Source organism: Hylaeus volcanicus, chromosome 1 (genome assembly GCF_026283585.1).
Source record: "Hylaeus volcanicus isolate JK05 chromosome 1, UHH_iyHylVolc1.0_haploid, whole genome shotgun sequence".
Lineage (NCBI taxonomy): Eukaryota > Metazoa > Arthropoda > Insecta > Hymenoptera > Colletidae > Hylaeus > Hylaeus volcanicus.
In genome coordinates, this window is record NC_071976.1 from 34,519,058 (window position 1) to 34,546,177 (window position 27,120).

The following is a 27,120-nucleotide window of genomic DNA, read 5'->3' on the forward strand; positions in this document are numbered from 1 at the left end:
CTCTCTCTCTCTCTCTCTCTCTCTCTCTCTCTCTCTCTCTCTCTCTCTCTCTCTCTCTCTCTCTCTCGCACTCTGTCTCCATCCTTGCCAATCATACACTCGTTTACAAACATTCGATCTATCACGCTTCCCGATTCGCGCTCTTCAAACATACTCCCATGCACACCTGATTGATTACGCGCAGCATCTTCGCGACTGGCGCGTAATTCGATCTCACAAGCTCTGTTAGAGAAGGGATTCTTTAAGTAGTAATATATATTAGGTTATCCCAAAAGTTTCTTTCGCTCTATTAATAAGTAATACACGCACAATATTTTACGTTACATTACTGAATTGTCCACGATTCATTTTGCTCCGTTACTGTCACAACGTGAATATCTACGTAATTAGACTGTCTATTTATAGAAACACGACCACAGAAAATAATTGAGCGCAACTCGCGAAAGAAACTTTCGGGACAACCTAATAGATTCAGAGCAAAGGATCAGGTAACTTATAAGATACATATAACAATAGTTAATTATTAGGTTTATTGCAGTTACGAATCTTTGATCTAGCTCTCCCCTAAAAAAAATCGTCGCATTCGAAAGGACTCTCCAGGTAAGCGTAAAGTTGACGTGTAGGTGGGCTGCATTCACGAGGATATCGTACGTCCGGCACAATAAAGAAATGTATTTCTAGAGGTACGGTCGACACATTCGGCGGTAGGTGAAGCAATATAGCAATCGCATTAGAGTCACGCGTGGGAGCGCATCTCATATTTACGATCGACCGAGATTTTTCGAGGGATTTACTCGTACTCTTGGTCGATCGAAATTGTTCGAGATTTCTATTCTCCTTTACCAAACGTTTGCTTCGTCGTAGATAATCTACATTACTTTTTTTTTTTTTTTTTTTTTCTTTTTCATTTTTAATACCTAGTATACGTATTATACGTATTACGTATCTTTGAAATTAGAGAGGAGGGGAGCAAATTAATTTATCGATATAATTTTTTATTTCTGCAATTGTCAAAATTTTATCTTTATTATGACAACATTTCGGTTTATATATCAGACCATCCTTCAAAGTGCCAAAATTGCATTTTATTTTTATAGAAAATTAATAATTAATGCTATGAAATATATAATGTAATCGGTAGATTTTAACTTACATCGATTTTTACAAGTTTATTACGTTGCATTACTATCCACTTATCCACTGGGATAGACAATGCAACTTGAAGTTGACATTCCGACAAAAGGGGGAACATCGCGTGTTCCGCAACCACAATCATCATCACAAGCGTGAAGGTTCGTTCTGTCTTGCGATGCGAAGCGAAAAGCTACGACAATGAGGGAGTCATGAGATAGGTTCGAGAAAATTACCGTTTGCGTTTTACGAGCGGAATAATTTCTCTGGTATTACGCGCGGAAACGTGGTTCACCCACGCGTCCTTTAACCTTTGTCCTTCGCCATATTTTCTGTAGCTTTGTCGGTAGTTCCGTAGGGAATCGTAGGAATCCCAATATCAATTTTTGAAACATCGAATGGATTATTCGACGCACACTGAATTGACATTCGAAAAGAAACGAAACGCAACAGAGTAGGAATTTAATTTAAAAAATGACCCCCTGTGATACAATCTGACGATGCTCTGTGTGTATGGAATATCAAATAAATGAAGAGAATCTTTCCGGTATACTTGTTTATTAGAAAGGTAAAAGAGAACGAATAATATACGCTTTAAATCATTTCAAAGGCGCCTTTATGCGAATTAATCGCTTGATACATTCTACCATTTTCAACCTTACAGTATTAAAGCTTTATCAAATATTAATTTGTTCTGACTCTTTCCTTCCATGACGAAATAGCTTTTTATAAGGAACAAAAAAGAGAGTGAGGCATGAGCATACACCTGCAATCTAACCTCGCGCACCAATCACATGCAGGACTCTTATTCTACCAATCGCAAGCAAAAGCGCATCAATGATAACCTTGTTACTTCGACAATTTATACACCTCGACATATTTTTAACCGACTTCGAAAAGGAGGAGGGTACTCAATTCGACATGTATTTTTTTTTCCCCTTAAATAGATTTGAAATGTTCTGACATTCTCCAAAAACATTCTTAAGACTTGCCTCCCCATTAGTTCGAACGATAGAGGTTCTCCGATAATCCATAAGATGAAGAACTGATACGTTTCATGTATCCAGTGGTAACATTTTCAATTATTTATCTCGAACCGCAAATTGTACAGGTTCACCAGTCGCGATTCGATAGGTCTGTCCATCGGATCTGGGCCAACGAAACCAGACATCCATCCTGCATCGAGAATAAACGGTGTACTCGTGGTCGAGAAGATCGTTATACCACAAGTACAACTCTAACCCTTTCTATTTTCGTTGGAATCGCTTCTGGAATCGCCGTAGCCCTAACCATTACGCCACTCGAGGGAAGAAAAGGAATGAATTATCGCTCGACATTGAGTGCAGGACCGAAAATTACGTAGCTTGGATCGATACGTAGAAGATGGGTCCCTCGTGTCCCCACTCGACGTTATCCAGCTTCCGTATCCTCTTTCGAGTGGCTTTCGATAAAAAGGGCTACCCTCTAACATGTATGACCTATTTCAGGGTTGGGAAAGAAATTTTTTTGTATGGAAAAATATGGATATCTTGAACCTCTATTTCTAGTTCTTTCTAACAGTGCGAATCTGCTATTTATTGAATTCAAATCATCAAGTACCGATATCTTGTTATTAATATTTATTTGTAAATCACTTTTTATTTCTCTTTTGTTAAATTATTTTCAAACACAGCAAATAGAAAATAAACGTTAATATGTAAAAAGCAATCGTTTGGTACTTAATGGGTTAAACAACAGTTGTATTCTTCAATTTTAGGAATGCCATAGAAAATATTTACTCGAATTGTGGTAATTTTTTTATTTTCTATCTAATTATTTGCAGGATATAGCGAGTACAATTTATTTATTGGCACGAGTGTTTTGCATACTTTAAACTTGCCCAGAGACTTTCTTTAAATAATTCTTTACACTCTATGAGTAAAAACTTAGGCAATCTAAATAAATCCAAATAGCTTAATTTTGAATTAATCGAAATAAGCGTTAGAAAAGTTTATTGCTCATAAATTTCAAGTCGTAGAAATGATTATTCAAGGAGGAGTTTGGTAAAAATTTGAAAACTATTAATTATAACGTACACGCATTTATGTATACAAAGTTATTCTAACAACTAACATCGGTTGTAAACAAATAAAACAAACGTGCGTTATTGTATGACGTTTAAGACTCTTGCGAAAATATTTATTCTTAATTTTAGCTAATACTTTCATGTAACGATATTTAAAATTGTCTGAAGACGCAAAGTACACGTATTCGCGAGCCAGAATACTAAATATTACGTCTACTAATTTTTAGCTGAGATTATCTAAATTGGAGATAACGATTTAATTATCTGTACGCGGCCGCTAGAATCTTTCACAGCGAAGCAGATTTAGTAATGAAAGTATAACGCGCTAAAAGGAAAGGGCGGGAAACAAGCGGAAGAACAGATAAGCATCATTTGCGTCGGTGCAGTTTAGATCACCAGATTCCGTCTCCTGCGTGGTTTTCTTTCTACCTGGATCGCTGAACCGACGGAAACTGATTATCTCACAGAATCGTGTAGTAGAGGTCTGTAATCACGTTGTACAGAAGTTCAGATGTAATCTAGGAATGCTGAAATCGCATCGTGTGACTTTTTCCTCGTTTTAATCGCTCTTGCAGTACAAATCTTATTATCTGTTCTGACATTTTCCAATTCTAGAGCCTACTGTAATTTTACTTTCGAAGATCATTGATTTCGTTCATAGTGGATCTTCTTCTTCGATCACGTTCCGAAGCCAAATTTATCAAGTATTATACTGTATAATATGCTACACAACGAAATTAATGTAAAATGTAAAAAAAAAAAAAAAGTGAATGGAAATTCGAGTACACTACGACAAACGTAACGAAACATACTTGTACCAGATTACGTTGTTTTGCAATTTCAATTATTGTAATTATAAAAAATTGTATCATCCATCCTGACATTCCTCACTTTTACATGTATTGTAGTTTCGCTTTAAAAGATCATTGATTTTTTCATAGCTTCGATTGCCTTCTGAAGCTTCATTTATTAAGCTGTAACATGAGTTTATTATATAACATGAAATTAAGCGAAGATAAGATCATATTCCTAAATATATTTTATTATGTCTAGTAATATTTTCATCGATATTTTTTGTTGTATGACTTTATTCACAAATTAAAAAGGAATACATTTAGGGGAACATATGTTTTTATACATCATCCTTCAATTTTTATTATTATTATTGTAATATAAATATTATCCATCCTGATACTCCACAGTTGTACAATGTATTGTTGTTCTTCTTCAAAAGATCATTTATCTTTTCATAATTTGTTGTGTTCAACGACTTTATTCATAAATGATAGATACAAGTTTAAGTAAACGAATAAGTGTATTTAAACATATGCTTGTGTCAGACTGCGTTATTCTTCGATTTAACTATGAAACTGGAATTGTCAAGTGTACAAGTACGGTAACATTTATTGTAATTAAAAATTAAATGCAATCTATAATACAAGTAAGTTAACAAAGTGTCGATTTTTAGTAAAATAAAAATAAATTCATATCAATGGTATAAACAGAATTAATAACGCAAACTAAATATATATTATAATAAATAAAACCACAGAGACTCCTTACATCCGCGGTTTTATTTATCACGATACGTTTAGTTCGCTTTTATATTTATAAAATTTTGAAAAAAATAACTCAATACTCGTAGTCGAAACGTCATTGAATTATAATACGTCCTTCGCCTATTTCTTTTCCATTCGTTTATACGCCAACAGGCAACAACAAGCTTCCACTGTCGAATTTATTTTCATATCCTCTCTCGATTTTCTGTTTCAGGCTCACGTGGTGTCAGCTTTCGAACAATCGCTGTCCAACATGACACAACGGCTCCAACAACTTACTGCAACAGCTGAGAAGAAAGTGAGTATTCCATTACCGACCTGATTTCTCAGCCTTCTTCAAATTACGATTGAAATTACGAGGCACCTCGCTTCGTCCCTGGTAGAAAAACAATATCAAATCTGATTCTATCGAACGAACTCGTATCTCGATGACAAGTTTCGCGATGACATAATTACGAAATCGCGATCAGCACGATGATAGTGCGAAAATTATCACAATAAAGATGTCCAACATTCGTCCGCTGATTTTCGATTAAGAATGCCACATGTCGCACAGGCTGCAATCACCGCAGAGATGAGTACGCGTTTCTCTGCGTATCTCCCACGTTTCTAAGTCGTAACCTCTCAAACACGTAACCTTCCCTAAAATCTGAGACCTTGAAAATCTTTCTTCTCCTACCATGCACGTAAACCAAACTCCAAACGAAGCTCCAGATCAACTGGCCCCGCAAAGGTTGCCTCGAAGTCGAAGGCTGGATCGACCAGTCGATCCAAAGGCCATGCAACTATTGGCTGCCTTTCCCAACCACAACATTCAATTGGTGAACGGGACAGTGATGATCCCCATCCCTCAAGAAGACGCGAGAGCTCTCGGGCTACGAGTGCCAGGAATCCAGGAGTCGAGGAATTCCTCGCTCGGATCGAGTTCGACCTCTTCGAGGAACTCCGGTTGTCCATCGAGCTCCAAGGCTCTCGGCAAACGGTCGAACGACGGTAGGAAATCGAGCAAAGATCTCAAGCACCGGGGAAACGTGGACACGAATGCGACGAAGAAGCTTCAAGACCTCAAGGAAGAACGAAGGAATCAACGTACCGTAGAAAAGCTGAGCAACTTCCACGCGAAACTTGAAAGAGGACTGAAGAATATCTCCTACAAGACGAAAACTCGTCGAAAGGTCGGTTCAGAGACCACGAAGACGTGCGATCAGTCCAGATTGAACCCAACAGCGTTGAGCGGAGCTGCTCGCTCGTTAGCGGGTGGCAAGTCGAGGAATTCACCGCTCTGCCAGGAGGACAAGTTTCACAAGCTTGAGAAACAACCAAGCTCGAGGTCTATGAGACAATTGTTCAGCATGGCTGATTCGTGGAGCAGCGACTCCGTGACCAGTGGCTCGGATAACTGTGCTTGTTGCCATAGTCAAGAACCTTGTCCTCTTCACGGATTTGACTTCGTCGGTAGCCCATGAAAACTCTTCTTGTCGCTTCTTCTGCAGAAAGCAGTTCGAATGGTATCGCTAGTGGGTAATTGGGAAGGAATCGAAAAGTTACTAGAAGATATGATAAGGTAATTACGATATTAAACGAAGGAGTAATGTGAAATTTTAACGAAGATTAAATGAAAGGGTGTCGACAAACCTGTTCTCTTCGTGTTACTCATTTCTTCAATGAAACGTAAAGCTTCATGGTGTTTCTTTTATAGAAGATAGTGCATATAATATTACTAAAGAGTAATTGAAGAGGAATTTGAGAAAAACTAGAAGAAATAGAAAGGCACGTTATTAAACGAGAAAGTTAAATTAAATTTGAATAGAGTGAAATGGAACACAGTCAAGAATCTTGTCCTCTTCGTTCAATTTTTCTCAAAGAAAAAACTCTGCAGACAGTATCGGATAATTCACGAAGAATCTCTTGTTATTACTGGCAGATAATGAGAAGGTAACAGTAATATTAAAGGAAGAAATAATGTGAAATTTGAATAAAGATTATATGAAACTGTGTCAACAAACCTGTTCTCTTCGTTTAACTCATTTCGTCAATGAAATACGAACGTTCTTTTCGGTGTTTCTTTTATACAAGACAGTACAAACAATATTGCTAAGTAATTGGAAAGAAAACTATGGTATTGAACGAAGAAGTAAAATGAAGTTTTAGTAAAGTTGAAATCAAACACTGTATATATCCCTATCCTCTTCATATAACTGACTTTATTACCGAAAACATTGAAAGTAATGCTACTAATTGGCAATTATTAAAAAACTTTCTAAAATTGACTAGATAAAAGAAAAGGTAATATATTCAATAAACCATCGACAAATACGATACCCAAGCAAAGTCGAAATTAAACGTTAAATGAGTTTGGACGTCCGAATACCGAAGGTATCCGTATTCAGAATCAGGGTGGAATCCCCATTTCTGAACTCGATGTTGAACAGGTTAAACCAGGTTGGAGACGCGAGCTACTCATGGTTAATTCAAAATTTACTGTAGCGAAACTGTGTGAAACTCGGAGAGTTTGTGCTGATAGCATATGAACATACATGAACAATAGAATTTTAATTGAATTAAACTAGGGAAACTGGGAATAGCCAGCATTGGGAATTCAACGAGATAGCACGAAGTTTAATGAGAAATTAAAGTATCAGAAAGTTTGAGGCCAGTAAGAGAGATCTTTGCTGATTTATTTGCTAATCGTTCGGAGGAGAAACGAAGGTGGTTGTTCGAAGAAAGTAGAAAAAACGTGCATGGACGTTGGATACCTCACGAGGATGAATATATTTGATATAGTGTAAGGATCTATCAAGCTTTTGCTATGTCGCTCGAGAAATAAATTATGATACCAAATTGGACTGTGTTTCAAAGTTTTGTCCTCGTAAAGTTAAACGATTGTCGGCTCGCAAGGAAAGGAAAGTTTCTTCTAACGTTTGTTTCTCTAAGATTGTTTTTATGGCCCTCATAAATCTCGAGTCATCGAAATAAATCGCAGGCTGCGCGTTCGCTAACGATACACGCAATTATCCTCAATTTCGCTAACTCGTCTGAGCGCGCCGGGCTTCGCTGACCGACTAAGTGGCTCCCAGTCAAAATCAACCGCGTACCGATTTTCAAGTTACGATCTACAGAACAATAAAGTGAGTAGGAATTTAGCCACCGTAAACTGTTACCAATTAATAATTGGCTTCTTCGAGTAGACGCGTAATCATCTCTTCGAGCAGGTTTAGGGAATTTCGTCCTGCAGGATCTATCCATCCATTAGAATTGTTTTGTTCGTTAAGGTTGCATCAATCCGTAACGGTCATAAGCAGTGAGCGCCGGTTAAGTTATTAGAAAAAGTTACTCGGGAACATGTCCTTGACAACATATGCCAAGGTCAAGGTGATCGGAGATGCCTCCCCTAACGTAACCAATCCCGTTTAACCGAAATGATAATTAAAAATTCCTGGAATAATCAAGGTAACCAATCCAATGAGCAGTAACTACTAATAGCCAAACCTTACTTGGCCCATACCAATTACCCCCTTCACTATCGACTCTATACAATGAACGAAGTTCTATTTTAATATCAACTACTAAAGACACTGTAACCCGCAAACGTTGTGACAAAATCACTAGTCCTAAGAAAACAATGGTAAACCCTTACTCGTGCTTTCAGGATTCCGAGCTTCAGGAGTTGAGGGAGACGATCGAGAGACTGCGCAAGCAAAGCGCCGAGGCCGGCCTGAACAGCTCATCGGCGAACAATGGTCGTCGTCACACGCTAGGAGACTCCGATTCAGGAACAACAGGCTGCACAGGGAACAGTAACTACCATCAAGGTGCATCGATGGCTAGGCAGTTGTCCGCGGACAGCGTCACATCATTGAACTCCCTGAGCAGCGCCTGTTCGGCCAGCAGCCATCACAAGAAGAAGGGTTGGCTCCGCAGCTCCTTCTCGAAAGCTTTCTCGAGGTCGCGAAAGAACAGACACGGCTCTGTTTCCGACGCCGAGGATTGCAAGGAGAACACCGGTGGCGATCTTAGCGCGCCAAACAGCCCCAGGCTGCCCACCGCCTCGAAACACGATTCTGCCAGAACCCAAGGTGCCAGGAGCAACGGACAGAAATCACCAGAAGTCGAGAATTCATTGTCTGGAAGCAAGAGCAGCTCTGCTCTGTACAAAAAGGAGGATGAGGACGTGGTGGAGCTAAAGAAGCAACTCAGGGAAAAGGACCTTGTACTAACAGACATCAGACTCGAGGCTCTGTCTTCGGCGCATCAGCTTGAGTCTCTCAAAGACACTGTTATCAAGATGAGGGTAAGTAAACGTGATTCTATTCTTCATACATTACCGACTAGTAATTTCGATACAGCTCCACACCTGTAACTTTTCTGAAGAAAGACGAACGTAATGCTTGCCGTATATAAATAAGTCGAACTACTATCGAGAGGGATGTCTGTACTCATTTATATCATACTAGCATTTAGTTGTAAAATACTCGATATTCGTAACTTAACAAATAATGAGGCTTACAACGGAACAGTATAATCCTCACAACGTGAGTCCACGATATCCCTTGCGGGATCATCTTCACAGACGCGCTTGAGAAAGAAAGAATTATGAATAAAATTCGTATGTAGAATGTTTTGGAAGAGAAGTGAAAGGCAGAGCTGAAGCTTTTAAAAAATTGGTAGCCATAATGCCCCGTGTGCATTGCTGAGAGTGGATACTTTAATAAAAACAAAATTTAAGTAAATCATTTATCCAATTGTTTGAAAATCCTGTCATTGAATTCAATCATGATTACTCCACTTCAATAAATATGAATTTTATAACGGAATAGTTTTCTGGTTGCGTCTCATTTTGAAAAAATCACAAATACGGTGGTGTATTGAAATTAATAGTCGATAGTGTATTTGCTTTGTTGAATTCTGGTTAGAATAATGACAAGAGTATTTTAGGTTGCGAGTGGTGTTTCTACGCTAATGTTTTTGTTTACAGAACGAAATGCTCAACCTAAAGCAAAATAACGAGCGTCTGCAGAGATTGGTGACGTCGAAATCATTGACATCTTCTCAGTCGTCGCTACCGAGCGACCCAGACAGACGCTTCAGCATGACGGAAGTGGCTTCCACCGTTGCTGCGCTTTCAAACGGTGACGCTGGTTCAGCGGCGGACCAACTCGAGAATTTAAATGTACCAGAGCACACGGTAGTGCCGTCAAACAACTCGAACACTGGGGAGCCAACGTTGGAGCAAGATACGGATGGAAAGAGAATCAACGTGGCTATCTATCTTGGCAGTGAAAAAAACTTTAATTACAATCTCGTAACTGGAAGCACATCCGATGGCAGCCTCGGCGAACCTCCTCACTGTGTCATCGCGAATGTCTGCATCAGCAACAAGACCACGTGGGACTCCCTTGATTCTACCGTAAGACGTTGCTTCAAGGAGTATGTCACGAGAGTGGATCCTGTAACCAACTTGGGCCTCGGAGTCGAATGTGTCGCTGCTTATCACCTTGGTGAAGCTTCTAGGTACATATTGATTATGCTGCTTGGAATTAGCGTGTACGAAAAGAAATTAGAAAAGACTTTTGCAGTATTAATTGTAGTATTACTGTATCTAGTTATAGTAATTACAGTATTTTACTCGTACGGCTTACACCCGAAAGTCTCAATAAGATCTACCATAAAGAACCGGGTCGTGAAAGATTCGTCTATGTTACTTTTACAGTATATTTGCCAGGTCATTCCGAACCAAACTGATCGTATTCCCTAGCGTAAACCATAATCATTACCTGTTAATTACGTTACATTTTGTCCAACACTGTATTACTGAAGAAAATATTCTATATCGTTAGTTTCTAACTTCGGTGAACTTTGTCTGTGACATTTCAACATGTTAAATTTTTGGTTGCAGATGTACAACGGATTCTCAGCATCCAGAATTGCTTCCTTGTGGATATCTGATAGGCCACGTGAAAACTATTTATTTGGTGCTCTCTGGTTACTCGTGGCTAGCTGTGGATACCCTAATACCACGATCCATCGTGCAACGATTGATATCACTGCTCACCGAGCATCGCAGGGTCATTCTTTGCGGACCCAGTGGTACCGGCAAAAGCTATTTAGCTGGAAAATTGGCACACGCTCTAGTGGACACCGATAACGAAGCGAAGGATGCAGCAGCGGTAGCCACATTCAATGTAGATCACAAATCCAGCAAAGAACTCAGGCAGTATCTCGCACACATCGCCGAAAGATGCGACTCGAACGCAGCCGACGAATTACCAAGGGTAATCATTCTTGAGAACCTGCAACACGCTGCGTCCTTGGGAGAATTGTTCAGTGGTCTCCTTGGTACTAGACACTCGTCTTGCCCAGCTATTATCGGCACGATGAGTCAAGCTACTTGCAGCACAACGAATCTTCAGTTGCATCATAATTTCAGGTACCTTTCATTACTTTGAAAGTTATGATTAGATTGCGAATTTGATGCATTTATGATATAAACTAATATAATGAACACCTGTTAAATATAACCAGAAGGTATGTGCACCTATGCAAAATGAAATAACTAACATTCTAATAATACTAGAATATATTCAACATACGTTATGTATGTATATTTTATGTACGTTTTCTATATTATTGTACGTCATACATGCATAAAATCCACAGTCTAGTGATGGTAATTCGTGCTTGTATTAAAATAACTGTTTCTTAGCGTACGAAGCGTTTTCAGTTGTATGATTGAAGGCTACTTATTTGGTGTACGATTAATTTTAAATTAGATTCGTATCAAAGTGTATCGTATGTTACAGAAGATTCAATGCATAAAGTTCAAGAGGTGTTATTGAAATGCTCGAATCGACTTATGCACCGAGAAACTTTTTATGTTTCTTTAAGTTTTCAGGTGGCCTGTTTTAAGTGCTAATACTTCCTATTTTTAGGTGGGTGCTGTGTGCTAACCACATGGAGCCAGTTAAAGGGTTCTTAGGCCGTTATCTCAGGCGGAAACTGTTAGAACACGAGCTACGCGATTGTGGTGGGACCAGGAATGCAGAAATGGCAGCGGTTGTCGAGTGGTTACCCCGGATTTGGTTACATCTCAACAAGTTCCTAGAAACTCATAGTAGCTCCGACGTGACCATAGGTAAACCAGTCGAATGTAATGAATATTACACTTTGTCCTTGTTAGATTCGTTAATTTGGATTTCATTGGAAATACTTGATAATAAACATACGGATTTTAGGGCCGCGGCTATTTCTGTCCTGTCCGATGGAGGTAACGGGTTCTCAAGTATGGTTTACCGACTTGTGGAACTACTCGGTAATACCGTATCTAGTGGAAGCAGTCAGAGAAGGATTAACACTTTACGGCAGACGTGTCAGTGGAAATGGAAACGGTGATTCTTCCTGGGAAGATCCAGCTCAGTTTATTATTTCGAGTTATCCATGGATTTCTACACACGCGGTGCACGGTGGCAGCGACGCTCTTCTTCGTTTGCGACCCGAGGACGTTGGCTATGATGTTGTTACATCCGGACACAACTCTGGAGTTGGTGCTTCCAGTGTGAAAAGTCTTGGCAGTACCCACAGCGACACCGAAGGAGATCCACTAGTTAGTGTCACTTGAAATTATAAAGTCTGAACCACAAAGGGTTAAGTCTTTCTTCTTGCACTCGAATAACAATTACTTTCATTATATGTATATAATAGATAGTTGATTTTTATACTTTGTGTTTGAACATTAGATATACGTATTTTATTATTAAAATACACTACTGTAATATAGATATGCCATACGAACAGCTCTACAAACGACATTGAAAGACATTGTCGGACTTTAATATAATTAGTAAAATACACTGGTACAGGATGGTCAATAAGGGTAAAAACATCCTGTACAAGTTAAAAAAAACTTTACGTGTATACAAACAAATTATCGCAACGTGATGATTAATTAGCATTTCCCGTTGTTGCAGCTGAATATGTTAATGAGACTACAGGAAGCAGCTAATTATTCGAGTCCTCACAGCAACGACAGTGACTCGGTGACCTCCCTTGACTCGTCGCACACTCGGCACTCCGAAGATTTGAGTTCATCGACATCGTCGTCCAGGGGTGTGGAATCAGCCCTTTAATTCGACAATTTTGAGAATCGTGCGTCAGGCCAGTTTGTAATATCCATTTGAAGAAGTAATTGACGAGTATTTGAAATGTACAACCGAATTAGATGCGTATGAAAATTTAAGAACGGAAACGTAAATCAAAAATGGACTTTTTTAATATCTTTAGGATACAAGTACAGATTTTCTCCTTTTAACTTTTTACGGCGAAAGGTATCAAAGAAGTAGTTCGACGATGGAAGCATCGATGAAAACCATTAGGTTCTCAGCAATACGTGATACGATGCTCTTTTATGAAACACGTCCTTTCATCTCGATGGTTTAGCGCCAAAAGTGTTTTGAAGAGATTTCAACTGTTTTCCTTAACCGTTTGCGTCCCAAACAGCGCTAACGCGCTGTTGAGATTTTATGTCGAGAAAACCCAGTACTCGTTCAGACAAAGCGCGGTTGCGCTGTTTGGGATTCTTCGATAGTGTTTTTTCAATACCCTCTGGGACTCAAACGGTTAATGTCAAATCGATATATTTACAAATTGAACAGATCAAGGGATCCTTGAGGCATTTAAAATATTTTTATTTTATACAATAGCAATAATACATCTTTATTATTTCAAAATTGTACTTGGAAATTCACATGTAGAAATTTAAGTTTGATTGAAGAAATGAATAATTTCGGTGTTGCTTCGGTAGAAAGGCGAATTACAGTACTATGTTGTATGTTATATTAACCTAATAATTGTATGCCCGCTTTTCGAATTACTGAGTAAAACAGGCTTAAAAATTCTACTTTAGAATTAAATAAGTAACTTGGGCATTATATCAATCATCTTATACAACGTATATGTAAAAGCCTTCTGTACGAATATTGTGTTCCTTGGCATGGACTTACAACGTTTGTGCAGATAGAATAATGAATTATGCAAATACGACAAATTAAAAGATACATTATAACAAATTTATAGAGAAAAAATTCATCAATCTGTTTCGTTAAGCGAAAGCATTTCAAAATTAAACCAATTCCAGTCTTAATTTGAAATGAACAGTTGCATAGTTGTTTCTAACTCTTCTAACGCTAAACCACCGACTTACTCTTACATAAGGCAATGATGTGCATTACAAGTGAAATTAGAGATTAGAAATGTCAAGAAAAAATTTTCAATGCCTACAACTGGCCTATATTTATTCTAGATTTTTACGTGCGTGAAGCACCTTCGGTGTGATATGTAATTAAATAAGTAAGAGGGACAAGTAAGCGATAACGCTACGTTCTTAATTATATACCGACGTAAATGCGTACGCGAAAACCACGCGATGCAATAATCCACGCTGCCGTTACGGAAGTACGACTCTATTTTAAACAAATACAATTTCTATGATCAAATCAAGTACGATCCATGTAAGTGTAGCTTAACCCCTTGCCGTACCATTTAATCCGACAAAATCCAGGCCACACTAGCCGATGCTCGGTAAATTAATCAAAGTAACGTGTAGAAAAAGTATGTGACACGACCCGAAATGGCGGAGGAACATCGTCACAGAGCTGAAAAAAGTAACATTTTCCGACAATCTGTGAAGTAGTTGTACTTTGACTTGCTTCACGCGTTACTATTAGGGTAAATCAAAACTTTTTTCAAATTTTTCTCCCTTCTTTGTATGCTTTTTTTAACGAACGTTTAAATGAAACAAAAGTCTAAGATATTTGAGTTCTCACATCTCACACTTACTGAGTTCTTCTTCAGCATTTTATACCAATATCGGCGTGTCAGTTGAATTCTGAAGAAGTTTACAACCAGAAGCCTCAGTTACTTTCAACCATAATTGAAAGTATTTAAATGTTATGTTTACGTTTCTTAATACACAATATGGAAGAGCAATTTGAGAGGTACAAAATTATATATGTAACATGAAATTTAAATACTTTTTATTTAGTTGTAACATTCAGTTGTACCTAGAAAGAGGGAAGAAAAATCGGAAAATATTTTTGGTTCACCCTAATACTTTTGTAGAAGTCAAATGCATTTGAATTAAATATCTTTAAATAGTAATTTGATTTCTTTCTCTTCATACGTATTTGTATATATATTTATATACATTTATATATATTGTATGTAATATACTTCTTTGGTTAAATGTTATGTCAGGATTTCTTAAGTAAATTCTTTTTAAAAAACTAAATTGCTAACAATGCAGTAATGCTTGTTTTATAACATAGACTATACAATTTCTGACTAACACTTGTGGTACAATGCTAAGATCTGAACCATGATTGTAACAGAATGTTTTCATTAAGCTCTCTACTGCCAAGGTTGTTCAGAGTTTAGCCATTGTCCCTAGTAACTGTTATGTCAAAACTTAAGGATACAAACTCTCATGTTCAGACTGTGGCATTCGTGTTTGACCTGAAAGTATGGCCACAAGTATCACTCGTAATATTCATATTCGTGTAATATCCAGAATTGTGACCACGAGTAAGACATGTCAAAGTACGGCAAAGGGTTAATATGAATCTGCTCGTGTGAAATTTGGATTGAATATACAGTATTATCATAGGGCGTAAAATAAACGGCTTCGAACTGAGCCACGGTTTAGGATCGGGGAAACGCCATTCCTCTCGTCCACTACTTTCAGGTAATAGCTTATCTTACACGATAGACAGATCTCATGGATGAACCGCTCAACAGAGTGTATTGTCTCGCCTTCAGGAATGCAGCGCAGTTCGAAGTGAGCACTGGATATGATGAGTGTGCGTGCGAAAATAGTCTATTTATACATACTTTGCTACGAAAGCTCTATTTAATTAAAGAATGTTAATATAATATATATATATATATATATATATACACATATATATATATACACACAACCTAACGATGACGGCGCTAAATGTATGTTGCGGATAAAGTTTATAATTTAGCTAGTAAGATATGTGAGTAATTCTGGTCATGTAACATTGTAAATACAAAATACGATTGGGACGTACAATGACGCTAGGTGGAGGTGTAATTCAAAGTCCCATAAGTAGCCTGCGAGATCATTTCCAGTAATGGCTTCTGTAAAGTGTAAAAAAAAAAAACAATGAGATGACAAGCAGACGAATAATTAAACATTTTATATGTGCAATTCATCGATTCGCGAAGTGTTGGTTTCAACTGCCAAAACAAAGACAGAAGATAATACAAGCTACGCAGACTATACATATTGTACATGTTTAACAAGGCTTTAGGGCCAATTTCAGATTCTGATTGATGACACGATGTCCTGAATACGATGTGCATGTAATGTAACAATTATACAGTCGCATTTACAGGTTTTCTACGTTTGTACCGTATTTATACGCTGTACGACACTGCACTCGATCTTTACTCAAATGACGATAATTATTGTGTCATTAAATAAATCACACTAAACTTCATATGCTTTGTGTATCATTTCATCTATCTTCGTCAACTTTACTTTTTTTTTTTTTAACAGGGTCCCTGAATCATTTCAGATGGAAGGAGTTTATTTTTTATTATTCGAATAGTTCTTATAAAACTGAATAACATTTGCTTGATTTACTTTTTTTATAACGCGTAATAACAGATTTATAGCGAAAAAATTATAATCGATTCTCCAAATAGAAGCAGCTTGTGAGAAAAATTGATGTATTCTTTATTTAGCAACGTTTCACCTAAGCATGCTAGTCCTCTTCAAGTTCAGACATTACCTTAACCCGGGCTCAAAATTTAAAGGTATTTAGTAGGTTACTATACATACAAATTTCAGTCAAATCAAAAGTGGTCGATTTGACATGGAAAGCCTCGTGTATGTACAATGTATACGATACTTGAATTTCATATGTATATATTTCTAAATTATCTCCATTTATTAATTAATATCTTACTTATTTCTAGAACATATCTTTCTAGAAAAAAAGAACTTCTTTCTCCCCGAGAAAAAGACTACATTCGATGAATACATATGTTGTTTGTTGTGATGGTTTGTCGCTATGGTTAAATTGATCGTCGGACATGTGCACTGAAAATATTGTATATCACTCCCGACAATGTTGTAAAATGTTTCGTTCTTCGTTGAATACTACAATGATTTACTGTTTTTCTTCTGTTTTGATATGTCATTTAGCATTTGATTACCTTAAGACTTTATAAAAGAAGAGGGGTAGTCGTGACCGAGTGAAACGCTTACCATATTACAGTAACAATTGTAACTTTACTGCTCAAAATGACTCTACCGTTATCGAGAATAGACTACGCAGCTGTGGGTGTTACATCCCGAGGTTCAACGAGAATGTTCTATGCATCAGAACACAGACAAACACAAAAGTTTGCGGTTGCTGATCATGATGGCGTACTACATGTATATGGTAAAAGTATAAAATCGTTACTTCGCTACTTTTTCATGTTGTTTTCGTAAACTGCTGAACATGCAATTGACATTAAATGTAGGAATGAAGAAGGGGGTGTTACAGGTGTCGTTTAAATCTCTGCCTGGACCAAAGATTAATAAACTGGTCCTGGGCGGGACTGTACGTGATAAGATTTACATCGCACATGGAAATACTGTAAAGGGTTATACGAAGAAAGGAAAACTGTTCTTAGATTTCGACACAAATCTGATAGATCCCATTTCAGCAATGTAAGTTTATCCTCTGTAACCAATGCAAGAATTTACATTTAAATTTAGTGATGCGCACGAGACGAGATTTCTACGATCTCGATCTTGATCTCGAAAAATCTCGAAACATGTATATCAGTTCAAAATATGCCACTATCTGTCGTGTTATTAGAAAAGATATACAAGTTTTCCAGTTCTTAGATTATACGGATTTAAGAATTACAGTTCGCACAGAATGTAAAAACATTACAAATAGAGTAATTTTGATTAATAATGCAAGAAAACAAAATTTCAGAAAATACATATGTCGTAGTTTGATCTGTAGTTTAAAAACAGAAATTGTCGTGATAATTGTCTAACATTTTCCAATAAAAATCCTTCTTCCAGCGATCTTCCCACTTTCGGAAGCACTCCTTGTATTCAACTTCCGGAATAGCTAACAGTCGCGGCGCCGCTTCATATTCCTCAAACAAATTATATCATTTTTAAAATGAAGAATGAAACATAAGTTAGAAACCCAAAGCACAGTTTAAAAAAAATAAAACAAGAAACATATGGTTTGTTTTATTTCACCTTATAAGTCACATAATTTGGCTAATTTCTGGAGAAGGTTCCAAACTAGAAACTAAAAACGTTAAAGTAATATTATGTTCGCTAAGACTTCGTGAAGTGTGTATTTTATTTCAAATACAAATATAACGAATGACTCGATTTTATAAGACTTCTTTACATTAAATATTTACTACCTGCAATATTCCTTTCGGACTGCATAGGTGCGTGATTGGTCCAGATCTTGCAGCGTGCGCCAAGGATCTTTATCACAGATACCATGATTGCAAGGATGCAGACTCTTATTTGGCTGGTGAAACCTTATACGACGTTGTTCTTTTACCTGCTGACAGTTCTACCGTCTACGCGATTCTTGCTTGCGGAGATTGTGCTGTAAGCATTTGAATTAATCACGCTCGAACAATGCACTTTGTTCTGATGTTAACGACGTTTGCTTCTTCTAGGTACGAGTTCTTCATGGTACAAAAAGTCCAGCAGTTCTTAGACTTCCAAGTGTCCCTACAGTATTATCTTTATACAGGTTCTCGGTTATTCTGCATCTCATTTTTAATTATATATCGTATACTTTGTATTGTTATGATATTGTGATATTTTTTAGGGAGGGTGACGTTGAATCTAAAGATCGTGTTCTGGTCGGAACCATGGATGGTAGAGTAGGTCTATTGATTCTTCAGGGTAACAAAACTCTGAGAATCACTTGGTTGCTAAACATGACAGGTTCCGAAGTTACTTCTTTAGACACGTATGAATTACAAGATGGTTTGGACATACTTATCGGTCGACAAGACGGCACAGTTGAAGTGTATAGTTTTCCTGATGAAGATACGTTACCGCCCCTTCGCTATCGTTACGTAGGTATATCGAAATTAGGTGGAATGCTTTATGAAGACTTCATAAAATCTTGAATGTATTTATCTATGTCTTCTCCTGTCACTCTCGGTAGCTTCTTTTAACATTAAATTTTAACAAGAAACAGATTCAATAGGAATAAACAGGAATTTCTTAACGGTGTAGGCGCTACTAAAAACCTATACGTTTTAGAATGCCAGCGAAAGTATCAGTTCGGTGGTAGGTGGAGTAATTGGAGCTGCAGGATATCCTGAGGTTCTAGTTACAACATATTCAGGACGAATATTTGGTTTGACTACTAGACCACCTGGACTCTTGGAAGCTGATCAAAATGACGGCTTAGCGCGGCTGAAAAACGAAATACAACAATTGCAGGAGAAACTTAACGAAGAAAAGGAAGCAGCCACTTTCACAGTCGACCCTTTAGCGCCGTTAATTTTATCAGTGAATCATAGGTAAAACAATTGTCATTCTTGTATATACACATTTCAACAGTGGAAAAACAATTAAAGAAATCACTTTCAGGATGGTCTTGAACAAAGAAGACGCGTCATATTCGCTTTCCATAGAACTTGATACATCGATTGATAACATTTTGGTACAATCAGACACACCAATAAAACTATTAGATGTGGAAAGTAATAGTGCAGTGGTTAGTCTTTCTGCTTGCAACTTTAGAGAAGGCAATTTTTTACTTGCTACCTATCGCTGCCAAGTGAGTAAAAGACTTGATGTTTAAGTTTTTAAAATGTAACTTAAGAAATCTTTAAGATCTTCATAAACTAGTTATTACTTTCATAGGTAAACACTAATCATCTTGAAATGAAACTAAGAACCATCGAAGGTCAGCCAGGTACTTTACAGATTTATGTAACTTCACAGGTATGCGTCACATTTTTCTTCTGCATGTAATGTAAAGCAGAAGTATATGAAAAATGTCCAACAAGTTTTTTGTAATGTAGGTACAGCCAAAGTGTTGTCGCAGAATATTAATACCTATATATGCCCTTTCCCTTCATGTAAGACAACATGAAGATAATGGTACGGAATTCTCTGGAAAGTCCTTTAATGAATTAAAATTGAATGGGTGCTTTACAGTTGCTGAGGTAAAATTTCAAACTGTGAAAATGCAATTTGAAATAGAAAATTCCATTCTACTACTTTACTACGAATTCTCATTTTAAACCAATGGAGTACCTACAATAGTTTTGAACTTTATGAAAACCATTTTTAGTTAAATATATTCTGATATACTTTAGATGCATGCCTGGCTTTCATTAGCATTACCTGATGTTCCTGAAAGACCTCACTTGGAAGAAGGTGAAGCTACTTTAACATATGTTTCATCTTTTGTGGGCACGATCCTGAAATGCACATACAAGTAAGTTCTTTGTTACACTGATGATATACCGAATTCAAAGTTTTATTTATTTTTAGAAAAGGAAATGCCATTTTCCTTGGTGAGAATATATCCAGCATTATAATTCTCAGAGATATATTGACGAGAGAAGCAACAAAGAGGAAAATCAAATTAGATGTATTTTGTGGTACGTTACCATTATACAACAGTGTCGATTATTTTTTACAAGCAAAAAATTAATAAAAATCTTTACCTTTGTAAACTTTGTTGTCACATTATAACTCCTTGTAAAAGGACTCTTCAGTTGAAAAAAAATATCACCACAGATGTTGCAGAGAGAAGTATATCCAGAGTGCTGGAATTAATTCTTCCACGAATGAACACAGTCCATGAATTAATTACAAAAGTAAGAATTTTGAATGCATTAGAAGAATGGGAGCTGAAAGAGAATCCAAAACAAAATCTGTGCTTGGAATACCAAGGATTGCTAGAGGAAGAAACAGAAATCAAATCACAAATAGCAAAGGATAATGAAATTTTAGATAGATTGCATGGTGTAATTACTGATCTTTATGTTGATTGGGAGAGAGCTAAACGGTCTCGTAGGTAAAGTATAAATAATGTGACATATATTGACAATATATTACAATTAACAAATGCTTCTCATTCATTACACTAGCAAAACATTAATTTGAATTAACCAAATTTTGCATCTCAGTTTTTCTTATCATTCATCTTTTCTATTACCAATTGAAATTTTAGTTAACCTTTAATGTTTCACTCTTATTCAATCAAAAAAAGAAAATACTTTTCTTCTATCATATTATTACTTACAATATATCCATCGTTTTTTTTTTTAATTGTATGATATAATATAAATTATAATAAAAAAAGTTTAGGAACATAATTTACAAATGTAATTATAGAGAAAATAATTGATAATTATTCTATCAATTATTATATCAGTAACAAAACTGAAGAATCTCATTATGTTTTACAAATATCAAAAATCAGAATTTATTTAAGGAAATAATTTTTTTTAAAATTAGGAGTTTCAAATAAATTGCACCACTTACTACATACAATTCATATGTTTCAGAATTAGTAGCAAAGATGCAGCTGAGAAACTCAACACAGCTCTTGAAACCAGAGAATTGACTCAACTTTTACACATTTTCATTGATACAAATAACACGGTGCCTGCACCATCTTTAACACCTTCAATTATCTAAGACTGAACTACAGATTCTTTTTTTGTGGAGAATGCAATAAAAATGGACCACAGTGTTTCTATAAATGTCTTCACGTAAAAAATATATTCTTCAATGATGATTCGCGATACAAACGACTAACCTTATCTATGTAGACTTACGAATGTACATACATGCATACAGAATGTAACTGCAATAGATAACTAAATGTTAGGAAAGTATTTCGCTCATTCTAAATATAGGAAAAAGATCATATAAAATGAATTAAAATTCTTCCTTTACAAGATATATATTTTGTTAAATCGTTAAAAAAATAGTAAAAAATGAGATTCCTTCGATGCAAAACCGGCATTTTTCATCATTTCCTTGCGTTTTTTGTTTTTTACAGCTTGGATTTTTAATTGAAAAATTTGAAAAAATTCTGGAACACGTAACTCGCTAACTGAAATGTCTCTGACTTTTTTCAAAATTTATCATGCAACAGAACGAGAGAAATTGGTTTAAAACGTGATTTTTGTTTGTCTTGTTTACTCCCAACCACCAGTCGAGATAGAGACTTCAAATTGGCACAGATTAGTCTTTATTGATAACCTATCGAATATATCATCGCAAATCGAAATCGGTCTAAGGATACTGTTGATCCCCAAAACCGGCTATACCCTTTGAAGTGTTTATACATCTGAAAAGAAGACTTTTGGAACTCATGCTTATACAATATTTGCTCATCCTCAAAATGAATAAAATGCACTCCTAAAAATTTGGTCACAAATTTCAGTTATACTCTGTATTTATATACATATAATATATGTATCTTTATGCAATTAAACTGATGTATGTTTTTAGGTTTTTTTCTCAGTTTTGTACTTTCATAAGTTTCCTGCTAAAACAGTCTTAAGAATATTATATAAACACTATATTCATCGCGCTTCTATAAATGTATACTGCAGAGAAACTGGAAAGTACACTATGCACAATTACATAGGTAGTGCGTTGATGTATAGGACTTCGATCAGTCATTTACAATGAAGGTCTGCTACTCAATGAAGCACCATCCGTGTGCAAGAGACTTTTCACGTTCTAACTTCACGTTACTTCCACACGCTGGATTGCATATTAAAGAACAAAAGCAGTCTTCAATTTTATTCCAATAATAAACGTTACATGAAGAAATACTGCCTGTAAAAACAATACACACTAAGTTTTCACACAAATAAAACCACTGTATAGAAATTTATTTGCAATCTTTAAATTAATAAATTCATTTTTCAATTCAGATTGTAAAGAGTTTTCCAAATATGACTTTATTATTTTGTTTTTTAATAATAAAATACACCTGTCATGGTGGACACTTGAACAAAATCATCTCTTACATTTAATTGTAATCATGTATATATGTATGTATATTTTCAAAATAAAAAGACTGGATACATTCTGTACCATTTGTGTTTGATTACAAAGTAAAATTCTAAGGCCCCTTTTGCAAAACTCTTACTTCTACTTTTTATTGAAAAGTAATGCATTGAAAGTTAATTATCTTTTATTTATTATTCAAAGTCGTTCTTTAGATATGAATCTTGCTCATGTCTGAACAATGACAATATATTTATTAGAGTAAGATTGGCTACTAGTATTTAAAGGCTGGACACAATATAATATAAACTGGAACAAATAAACTTACATGTTATCGGTAGTACGTACAACTGCTTCCAATGGATCTCTTTCTTGACTCGTATCTGATGTAGTTGTCACAGTGTATTCTAAAGTTTGTCCTCCCGCGTGTGGTAAAATACATTCAGGATTGTCATCTGGTGGAACAGTTTCCATGACTCCTGTTCCTTCCACTTCTAACTTTAAATCCCTAACAAGATCATGAATTGTTTTGGCTTGCGCTCCTTTATCATTCTCATCCTCTATAGTTTTCCCTGATATAACTCTGTTTAAAGGTCTATCTGCCCTTGTTCTAGAGTGTGTATGCATATGCCTTTTCAAGTCACTTCCCACTCTAAATAGTTTTCCACATACTGTGCATGCATGTGGTTTCTCACCAGTGTGAATACGACGATGAATTTGTAGGTAACTGCTTGCTCTAAATGTTTTGTTACAGTATTCACATCGATAGTTTCTCTCGCCAGTATGGATTCTTCTATGAACAATTAAGGAGTATTTCCGTGCAAAATCTTTGCCACAATATTCACATTGATATTGTTTTTGTTCTGAATGAATGCTCGTCGAATGGTATTTCAAGTCTCCCCATTGACGAAACTGTCGTCCACAATCTTTACACTTGTATGGCTTATCACCACTATGAAGGCGTTTGTGAACCTACATTTTGAATAATTTGGTTAACGAAGGCAAATCATATTTGAGTTAATTACAGTGATTCACAGTCAAAATACAGATTCTATAATTACAGTATACAAGGTGAAATACTTAAATAACTCATTTACTGTTGGAAATGGACAAAATTGCTAAAAAAAAGCAGCAAAAAAGTTTTGTTTAGTTTTAAGAGGGACATAATCCGATGTCAGTAGTTTCTTTGTAATTGAAGTTCATTTAGTCCCAGGTGGATTCCATTTTTTAAAATACAAACTTCCACATGATTTTGTTTGCGAGTCACTGTATATAATGTCAATATCCATATCACCTTTAATGGACTAGCTGTAAAGAAACTTTTTCCACAAACTTCACACTGATGCGGTCGTTCTCCATTGTGACATCGCATGTGATACACTAAACTATTTTTATGATGGAATAACCGATCACATTGAGGACATGACCATTCTTCGTCTATGAAAATAAACGACTCTATTAAAGAGATTAAATCAAAGAAGAGACTTTTGTATTGTGAGTCGCTGTTTTACACGAATTTGTGCCTCTACGTTATGTTCTTGTTCGAGTTTTCTATATGAGAATGTAAATTCTTAAAAATTTTAACATTTTAAGTATCTTGTTTGCTTTTAGTAACAGAGAAAAGTGTTAAGAGAAAAATAAATTTTTTTCAAGACCATATTGTTCGAGATTTCAAGGTCACAGAAATTTTCTTCATAATACATTCTCTACAAATTCTTCCAAAATATTAAAAAATCTTTGTATTCTAGGTTGTTGCATGGAAGACGCGGGAAGCCTTTGATAAATTAATAGCGTAAGTCGAGGTCTTATTATTCAAAAATGTACACACTTGTTTTTCGCGCTTTCAGTATTTTCTTTTTTTTCGTTGTCTGTGGAATATCAGTCTTTTCTTTTTCATGTAATCCTTGTTCACTAACAGTTGGTGGCTTTACATGGTCCCTATGTACATGTTCCGTAATCCCGGTAATAGTCCATATTTGCGATTCATTGTTTACGGTAGATAGCTGAGATTCTGTATCATCGTCTATGTGAGCCCCAGTTTCCTCTACTGTAAATATTTCAAGTGTGTAAGTTAAAATATAGCTTACCAAGAAACAATATTTTCATTTTTATTTGCGTACGCTTACCGACGCCTCTAATGCCTTCCATGAGATCTTCAGGTTCGCTAAACTCTTCGATTACAGTGTTTTCGGGACGCTGAACAGATTCTGGTACAGATATTGTAATATTAGTATTTGTTGCTTGTGCTATTCTTGTTTCCTGCTTTACAGGCTCATAGTGCACCTAGAAATAAAACTATTGTAAGCATTGATTACATTACTATAATCTATAATTAAGACTACAATGTAATTATAAAAATATAACTGCAAACTTGTCTTCCATTTTGAATATAAAAAGTCGAATTACCTTAAGATGCTCAAAAAAGTTTAATTGACTACTAAATTTAGAATTACACAATTCGCATTTGAATACGTGAGCTTGCATGTCCCCAGACGATTGTACATTTATGGCATCCGAATTCAGTCTACTGCTATCTTTCCGTGAAGAGGTTCTTTTAGTTTGCTGTTTAAGTTTACGAGGAATTCTCTTTTTATGAGGTAATGATCTCTTTGGTCCAGAACTTGGCGCTGCATCCTCACTACTTTCTGCCGATACATCGATATCGTACTCGGTTTTAACGATAAATTCTTGTTTTATATTATGCGTGATCCTTTTAAAAGGTTGCAAAGTTGGATAGACTGGTGGAGCATTTGGTTCTGGCACCGTTTGAATAGAATATGTATTAACAGGCGTTAATGTTCCTAAATGAGAAACATCTGGTAGAGTTGGATCTTCGTGTTGGGATTGACTATGAAGCTGCTGCTGTTTCTGTTGTTGCTGTAATTGAACGGCAACTAAAGCTGCTGCTAGCCTACGATCTTCCTATATAAAAAATTGTAATTCAGTTTTCAATATGCTAATATAAAAAAACAAAACATTACCTCTGTTAATTCATGTTGTAATAAATCGTCAGCTTCATAATATTGCGTCGCAGTACCATAGTCTGTACCAACACCAGCATTGATCATATCGACAACCATTCTTTCAGAAATTAACTCTCCATTTAATGTTAACAGGGGAACGCTTTTGCTTAGTGGCTCTCCATCTGCTCTTTGAATAGTAATGTACTGTGCACCTTCCATTCCTTCTAACAGTACTGCTTGAGCTTCTTCTGTTGTAACTTCCATAGTTATTTATTTCAGCTGCCAATGGGAAAAAATTTGATCCACTATAATTCCCTTTCCATTTGTACGAGCTATTTGTTTGTGCCTGTAAATGTAAAAAATTTGTTAAAATAATAATTTATTTACATGAAATTATGGAAACTCATTTAAGTCTTAAGAACAGCTGTATATACTTTCATATATAATGTTAATAATATTACATCTTCGCTATCATAAATAGTCCTTGTCCCTTTATATTCAGTTTTTGTTTTCTCATTGCCGACTAATGAAAATAATTTCCAATGTGTATTATAACATGCCTAATTTTTAAATTCCATTTCATAATTTTATTATTTCTGTAGAAATTTTGTTACAGAAATAAACGGAAATTACAATTGAAAACTTTATATATAAAAATACATGAAATTCGTCCCAAATGTTAAAATAAGTTTTAATAAATATTTGATAAAACTTATATAAAGGATTTTTACTTTCATAAGGTAATTGTAAAAATGTTAGGTTTGAATAAAAACGACAGCATTATTTTTGAAAAGACTTAAACCCAGGCGATCAGTAAATCCCACGTATGGACCGATTGTCCGAATGTGAAATCGTGATTTATATTTCGCGCGCTTGTATACTTTAGAGATGACAGCGGTATCAAGGTCACTGCACCCGGAGCTCTAAAAAAATTTCATTCACAACTTGATTTGCATTCTAGCATAAGAAACGGCCTCCTCTAGTCTTCTTATACCGACCTTCGCAAGTCCGAATGGATTTCTAATCTCCTTTTCGTGGAACTTGAACGACATAAACAAAACAAAATATTGAAACACTGTAAGACAAAATGTGACAACAGTGCTTGTGTCCTGACGCCATTAGAACGCAGGGCCCCGGCAGGGGGCAAAGCTCCTGTATTAAAAGTTGGTACAAAGTTTGTAGCGCCGCCTGGATTTGCTTCACCAACTAAAATGTGGACCGCATGCATATATATACAGTAGCGGGTTTTTTAAATTGCTTTAAATTATTTGAAAGAAAGTAAACTAGAGAAAGTGCAGAATTATATTTTTTGAAACGACGAAAATCACTTGTGCCGCGAGT

General features: G+C 36.0%; 4 protein-coding genes across 9 annotated transcripts in view; 3 read left to right on the forward strand and 1 right to left on the reverse strand.

The window, feature by feature from the left end:
* The window catches only part of LOC128876645 (protein sickie), a 209,691-nt gene extending 193,417 nt beyond the window's left edge, over window positions 1-16,274 (forward strand). The window contains exons 17-23 of the mRNA XM_054123172.1: window positions 4,970-5,053; window positions 8,405-9,046; window positions 9,731-10,266; window positions 10,652-11,182; window positions 11,685-11,887; window positions 11,988-12,355; window positions 12,720-16,274. Coding sequence (XP_053979147.1) covers window positions 4,970-5,053; window positions 8,405-9,046; window positions 9,731-10,266; window positions 10,652-11,182; window positions 11,685-11,887; window positions 11,988-12,355; window positions 12,720-12,878 — 2,523 coding nt within the window. The 3' untranslated portion in view covers window positions 12,879-16,274. The remainder of the gene's footprint in view (window positions 1-4,969; window positions 5,054-8,404; window positions 9,047-9,730; window positions 10,267-10,651; window positions 11,183-11,684; window positions 11,888-11,987; window positions 12,356-12,719) is intronic.
* LOC128876902 (uncharacterized) lies at window positions 5,149-6,766 on the forward strand. Its single transcript, XM_054123715.1, has one exon. The coding sequence runs from the start codon at window positions 5,436-5,438 to the stop codon at window positions 6,219-6,221; it is 786 nt and encodes a 261-aa protein (XP_053979690.1). The 5' UTR covers window positions 5,149-5,435; the 3' UTR covers window positions 6,222-6,766.
* A 146-nt stretch (window positions 16,275-16,420) lies between the features above and the next one.
* On the forward strand, window positions 16,421-21,491 carry LOC128876815 (Bardet-Biedl syndrome 7 protein homolog). Of its 3 annotated transcripts, XM_054123526.1 has the most exons (13): window positions 16,421-17,225; window positions 17,308-17,497; window positions 18,250-18,418; window positions 18,490-18,566; window positions 18,645-18,897; window positions 19,088-19,350; window positions 19,421-19,610; window positions 19,697-19,777; window positions 19,858-20,001; window positions 20,155-20,276; window positions 20,333-20,442; window positions 20,582-20,861; window positions 21,355-21,491. In XM_054123526.1, exons 1-13 carry the CDS (start codon window positions 17,084-17,086, stop codon window positions 21,485-21,487), a joined length of 2,154 nt encoding a protein of 717 aa, XP_053979501.1. In that variant the 5' UTR covers window positions 16,421-17,083; the 3' UTR covers window positions 21,488-21,491. The 3 variants fall into 3 exon arrangements, with proteins under 3 accessions (XP_053979501.1, XP_053979490.1, XP_053979510.1); XM_054123515.1 differs by having other exon boundaries at window positions 18,490-18,897; XM_054123535.1 differs by having other exon boundaries at window positions 17,140-17,225; window positions 17,331-17,497; window positions 18,490-18,897.
* Window positions 21,492-21,510: 19 nt separating this feature from the next.
* On the reverse strand, window positions 21,511-26,938 carry LOC128876827 (zinc finger protein 260-like). 4 transcript variants are annotated; one of them, XM_054123550.1, is made up of 9 exons: window positions 26,778-26,930; window positions 26,511-26,702; window positions 25,798-26,125; window positions 25,223-25,738; window positions 24,943-25,099; window positions 24,645-24,863; window positions 24,111-24,253; window positions 23,145-23,788; window positions 21,512-22,642 (listed from the first exon to the last, which is right to left on the reverse strand). In XM_054123550.1, the coding sequence occupies exons 3-9, from the start codon at window positions 26,041-26,043 to the stop codon at window positions 22,624-22,626; spliced, it is 1,944 nt and encodes a 647-aa protein (XP_053979525.1). In that variant the 5' UTR covers window positions 26,044-26,125; window positions 26,511-26,702; window positions 26,778-26,930; the 3' UTR covers window positions 21,512-22,623. The 4 variants fall into 4 exon arrangements, with proteins under 4 accessions (XP_053979542.1, XP_053979525.1, XP_053979534.1 ...); XM_054123567.1 differs by lacking the exon at window positions 26,511-26,702 and having other exon boundaries at window positions 21,511-22,642; window positions 25,223-25,693; window positions 26,778-26,938; XM_054123559.1 differs by lacking the exons at window positions 26,511-26,702; window positions 26,778-26,930 and adding an exon at window positions 26,214-26,447.
* Window positions 26,939-27,120: the final 182 nt, after the last annotated feature.